A 5,596-nucleotide genomic window follows, 5' to 3' on the forward strand; every position below is an offset into this window, starting at 1 on the left:
AGCAAATTTCAATTGTACATATGTAAGTGTTTATGTATGTACATACACAAGGCAAACTTCAAATTTATACATAGCAAAGCAAATACAATAAGAAGTGAATACAAAGCAAATATGATAAATGAAGAATTCGAAAATATAAATCAGTCACAATGGATGATAGGGTAAGCGGGCGTTCTGCGACATCCCCACCCCCGTGAATCAACCCGATTCACTAACTTTCACATCCAGAACGGCCAGCTTGGATACGGCTCGCCGCTTCACTCCAGCAGTTGTGCGCACGTCAACTTGACGAATTTCGCCATCTCGGTCAGGGTATACCTCCTCTACTAAGCCACGACACCATTCTCTTCGCGGTACGTTGTGATCACATAGGAATACCAGATCGCCTTTGCTTAATGGCTCAGTCCGTTGGCACCACTTCACGCGTCGTGTTAACGTAGGAAGATACTCCTCTATCCAGCGCTTCCAAAAGTGGTCTCGGAGTTGGCGGGCGATGCGCCACTGTTGGCGTATAGCGTATGTGCTGGCTAGGATTTCGTCTGCCGCTGGCGTCTGTGCAGTATTAGCCGATCCTAACAAGAAGTCGTTTGGCGTTAAAGGCTGCTCCTGGTTTGCTTCGATTGGCAAATGCGTGAGAGGGCGGGAGTTAACGACATTCTCCGCCTCGATCAAAAAGCAGTTAAGGGTGTGTTCTTTTGGAGCGACTTCTTTAATTGTCTGGCGTAGAACTTTCTTGATGGACTGGACCATTCGCTCCCAGGCTCCTCCTTCGGCTGGATTAAACGGCGAGGTGAAGATCCAGTCGATACCTCGTTTTGACAGCTCGCTTTGTATGCGCTCGCCGTCGAAGACCTCATCGAAGCGTTTGGCTTCGTTATTGACTCCGACGAAGTTCTTCCCGTTGTCAGATCTCATTCGCTGTGGCACTCCTCGGCGATTTATAAAATTGCGTATTACCATTATACAAGAGTCGGTGCTGAGGTCATGTGCTATCTCCAAATGCACGGCTCGTATGGTCAGGCATGTGAAGAGAGCCACCCATCTCTTCTCTGTACTGCGTCGCACGGTCACATGTAGAGGTCCGAAGTAGTCCAGGCCCGTGTATGTGAACGGTCAACGGGAAGCGGTCCCATCAGCGGGGGAATCGGAATTGCTTTGCGGATGCGGCACACTGGACAACTGGCAATGACGTTGCGTAGAAGGCTTCTCAAGCGTGGTACCCAGTAACTACGCCGTATGGAGCATATCGTTGCTTCCGTGTTTTGGTGACCCATAATCATGTTGTGATGCGATGTCATTAGTTTCGTGAACGTATGTGTCGGCGGCAATATAATGGGGTGTCTCACGTCCATTGGCAACCAGCTGGCAGCATCGATGCGCCCGCGAACGCGTAAGACACCTTCGTCGTCGAGATACGGCGATAGCTGTAGTATAGAGCTTTGGCGAGATATACCCTTCCCGTTACTGATTCGTTGAATTTCCGTACCGAAGGCCTCACCTTGGGCGATACGGCACAGTAGGCGTTTTGCTGCTTCCAAATCGCTGGCTGTCAATCCGTAGCAATTTTTTAAAATTTGAACTTGGCGGCGTATTATTTTGGTAAACAAGATTACCCAGGCTGTGGCTCTTACCAACCTGTTAAATGATGAGAAACGATTAAAATTGATAAGGTCACAACTTATAATGCTCAAAGCGTATTGAGGTCGAATCTCCTCGTCGGATTCATTGAGCTTAGGGGCAGCGACGTCTTCAGAGGGCCAGGCGTGTTCTGGTTGGCGTAAAAATAGTGGTCCATGGACCCAACGGCTTGTTGAGGCAAACGTCACTTTGTGATTGACACGTGTTGCTTCGTCGGCGACATTTTCTGCAGTAGGTACCCACTGCCCATCGGATACTTTCGTGGCGGCTAAAATTTCTGCAATCCTGTGTTGCACGAACGGCTTGTACCTGCGATGTTTACTTCGTATCCAATTCACGACTGTCTTCAAGTCACTCCAGAGGTAGGACTTGTCAATAACTACATCGTGCTCCGAGCGCACGGTCTGCATTAGTCGTGTACCCAAAACGGCTGCTTGCAGTTCTAAACGCGGTACAGTAAGTGGTTTTAGTGGCGCGCACTTAGACTTAGCGCAGACGAAGGTAACATCAACTTCACCACGGCAGTTTGTTGCTCTCCAATACGCGACGGCGGCAAATGCGTTTTCGCTGGCATCCGCGAAAACGTGTAGTTGCAGTTCTTCTGGCTGACCTCCATGGAAATAAAATCGAGGAATGGCGTATTCGGTCACTGCCGGCAATTGCTTATGCCACCTTTCCCACAGCTCTGCGAGTTTGTCAGGCAACGGTTCATCCCAGCTCGCCTCATGTCGCCAAACCTCACGCATAAGTAGTTTAGCGCTTATGATGAAATGTGCTAGGAATCCTAGTGGGTCGAATACCGACATCACCACACTAAGAAGCTCCCTCTTTGTAGGGCGTCTGTTACCTTCAACCACGGCTTCACTGACGTTGTGAAATTTTAGGTTAAAGCTGAAGCAGTCTGTGGTTGGCTGCCAGTGTAAGCCGAGCACCTTTTCCGACATTAGGCCTTCCTTATTAACAAGAGTCTTGGTGACGTCGACGCCACCCAGAGCGGCGACCACCTCTGACGAACTGGATGTGAAGTTGCGGAGCTCGAAACCAGCATCCATGTGAATCGCTCTTACTTGGGTTGCAACAGCGATAGCTTCCTTTGGCGTATCGAAGCTATCCACTAAATCATCGACATAGTGATAATCTAAAATGGCTTTTATGGCCCGGGCTGTGTAACGATTGTCACCTCGATGTTCCAAAGCGTTTCGCGTTTTGACGTAATGTGCAGCACAAGGTGAGCAAGCAGCTCCGAACGTCATCACGGACATTTCGTATACACTTGGTTGTCTCTCAGAGTCTCCATCTCTCCACAGGAATCGCTGGGCCTGTCTGTCATCTGGGCGTATCAGCACTTGGTGAAACATCTCTTTGATGTCACCACAAACACCCACTGCCCCTTCACGGAAGTGGAAAAGGATGGATGGCAACGGTCTGTACTCCTGCGGACCCTTAAGCAGATGACGATTCTGCGAAACTCCATTAACCTCGGCGGCAGCATCAAAGACTATTCGTAGCTTATTGGGTTTATTCGGGTTCAACACGGCAAAGTGCGGCAGGTACCATGTACGTGGCGTTATCGAGGCGACAGCTGACGGTTCAAGTTTACGCGCATAACCCTTTTCGACGTAAGAGGCTACCATGAGCTTGTAGGCGGCGGCGCAGCTCACGTCACGACTCATTCGCTTTTCGACACTCACCAATCTCTTGAGCGCCATATTGTAGCTGTCTGGCAGACGCACATTATCTTCTTTCCATAGAAGTCCGGTTTCGAATCTTGTACCAATGCGGCTGGTTGTCGACTCTAATATAGTCCTGGCACGGACGTCAACTTCACTTTCAACGCGTGCTGCAGCTCTAACGCCGAAACTTTCAATTTCAAAAAAGTCGGCAACCATTTTGTGTAGTGTCTCGTCCGGACTTCTATTAACTAAAAGGCACGTTGATGGTGTAGGCATATTTTTGCTAGTCGGGCCGAACACTACCCACCCCAGTTCTGTATTGGCAGCGTATGGTCCATTTTTCCTCATCGAAATAGTTGAGGATGCAATACCCAAATGGCAGTTATCGATACCGATAAGTACTCTCGGTACCGCACCAGATTGTGGCTGTACGGGCAATTGACGGACTCGTTTGTCATCGCAAAGTAGGTCAACGGGGCTAAGGCTTTGCGATGGCAATTGAAGATTTTTCACAGCGTACACGTTTTGCATTTTGTGCTTCTTTGTCATACCTGCACCGCTGATATACAGGCCAACCAAGGTTGCTGGCTCCTGTACGGAATGGCCACCGAACCACTGAACGTTGAGATTGTGTTGCTGTCCGCGCAAGTCAAGCTCTTCGGCGAGAGTGTTGTCGATCATGGTGATGGAAGAGCCTTCGTCCAATAGAGCATACGTGTCTATGTGGCGTTGTCTTCCATATACTGTAACTGGAAGTATACGGAATAGTAGCTTACTTACTTTTGAATTGGCGGCGCAGCTTAACACTGCAGCTCCTGTATCGGTAGACTGTCGGCTGTTTACTGGGGGCGGCGACGATAGCTGAGTTGAAGTCGGTTGAGTGGTATTCTTCGTCGACGAAGACGATGGCACTGGCGGTTGTACGGGAGGGGTTTCGTGCAGCAATTTGTTATGGAATCGATTGCATCCACCGGTTCCACAAATCTTTCGTTGTCTGCAGTCACGTGTGGTGTGACCAGCATTCAAGCACTCAAAACATAGACGTCGAGATTTTACTTCAGTCCATCTATTGGCCACTGAAGCTTCGATAAGACGTTTGCAGTCGTACGGCTTATGCTGACCCTGGCATATCGGGCATTTTCGAGGCTGCTGTCTTTCATCAAGATTTTGTGTCGCGACCGGCAAACTGGCTTTCGTCATGTATTGTGCAGATAACATCGGCTAGTGAGGTAAGCCAATTACTAAAATGCACTGTTGTAGCGCGCGGTTGTGGCATACCGGCCCCACTCGATGCGCTTACTCATAGGCAGCTTCGAGATTAAGTCATCGAGTAACATTGGGTTAGCTAGATGGTGATCGGCGTTGGCTGATTGCAAAAACACACAAATATTTTTCATTTTTGTTGCGAAAGGAATAAGCTTGCTCAAAGCGTTCTCTGGAATCGGAGCGATATCCTTGACCTGCAACAGTTGGCTTCGGATGAGCTGCTCTGGGCGACCAAATCGACACTTTAGTTGCTCAATGATACAGCTAACATTGATGGGGTGAATCAGTAACGACTTCACCATCTCGCGAGCATCACCCTTTAAGCACTTTTGCAACCGTTGGTTGTTATCGAAGTTTGTGTAACCATAAGTTGCCGTGGATTCGGTAAATGCTGTATAAAATACAGGCCACTCTTCAGGTCGTCCGCTAAATTCCGGCAAATCTAGCAACTTTGGCGGCATAAAGGCGGTTTGCGATGAATACGGCATGTGTATGTTAGCGTTGGTAGGCGGCATCGATAAGTTCGGCGAATGTAATGAGTACGTATCATTAACATGAAACGCACTGTATAAATTATTTGCTGTCGAAGCTGTACTGCAAATAATTGGCTGTGAGCTGGCACCACAACGGGACTCAGCAAATGGCTGACTTGCGTTAGACTGCGCGTCTGCGTACGTAACGGCGGAGCTACCGCTTCTGCATAGCTCTGCTCTGAGGGTCTCGTTTTGTAGGTCACGCTCCCTTAGCTGTACTTGCGTGGCTTTCAAATTACTTTCAAGCATAGCTAATCGGTGCTCCATGGCTTGGAGATCGAAGACTGAAGGGGCTGGCATACCCGGCGTGTTGTCTCTGGAAGCTTTGGCGGCGATAGCGTCCGTGGCTGGGATTGTAGTAACTCCACTGTCGGCATCAGACGTAGTGGTGTTTAAGGCAGTTGTAGTGTCCATGGCACGGCCGTTGATACTTGTCGCGCCTATTGACTCTTCAGCGATCGACTCTAAAGCAATTAAATTGGCGTT

The 5,596-nt window shown here is 49.1% G+C and overlaps 1 protein-coding gene across 1 annotated transcript; it reads right to left on the reverse strand.

Annotated features, from left to right (window-relative positions):
* Positions 1-1,067: 1,067 nt before the first annotated feature.
* LOC118741563 lies at positions 1,068-4,511 on the reverse strand. Its single transcript, XM_036473561.1, has one exon. The coding sequence runs from the start codon at positions 4,509-4,511 to the stop codon at positions 1,068-1,070; it is 3,444 nt and encodes a 1,147-aa protein (XP_036329454.1).
* Between the last annotated feature and the right edge of the window lie 1,085 nt (positions 4,512-5,596).

This window comes from Rhagoletis pomonella, unplaced genomic scaffold (assembly GCF_013731165.1).
Source record: "Rhagoletis pomonella isolate Grant_MI unplaced genomic scaffold, Rhpom_1.0 Rhpom_scaffold_00006, whole genome shotgun sequence".
Classification (NCBI taxonomy): Eukaryota; Metazoa; Arthropoda; class Insecta; order Diptera; family Tephritidae; genus Rhagoletis; species Rhagoletis pomonella.

Excerpts from the sequence above, each read along its gene's own strand:
- LOC118741563 (XM_036473561.1), bottom strand. The coding sequence starts at position 4,511 with ATGACGAAAGCCAGTTTGCCGGTCGCGACACAAAATCTTGATGAAAGA.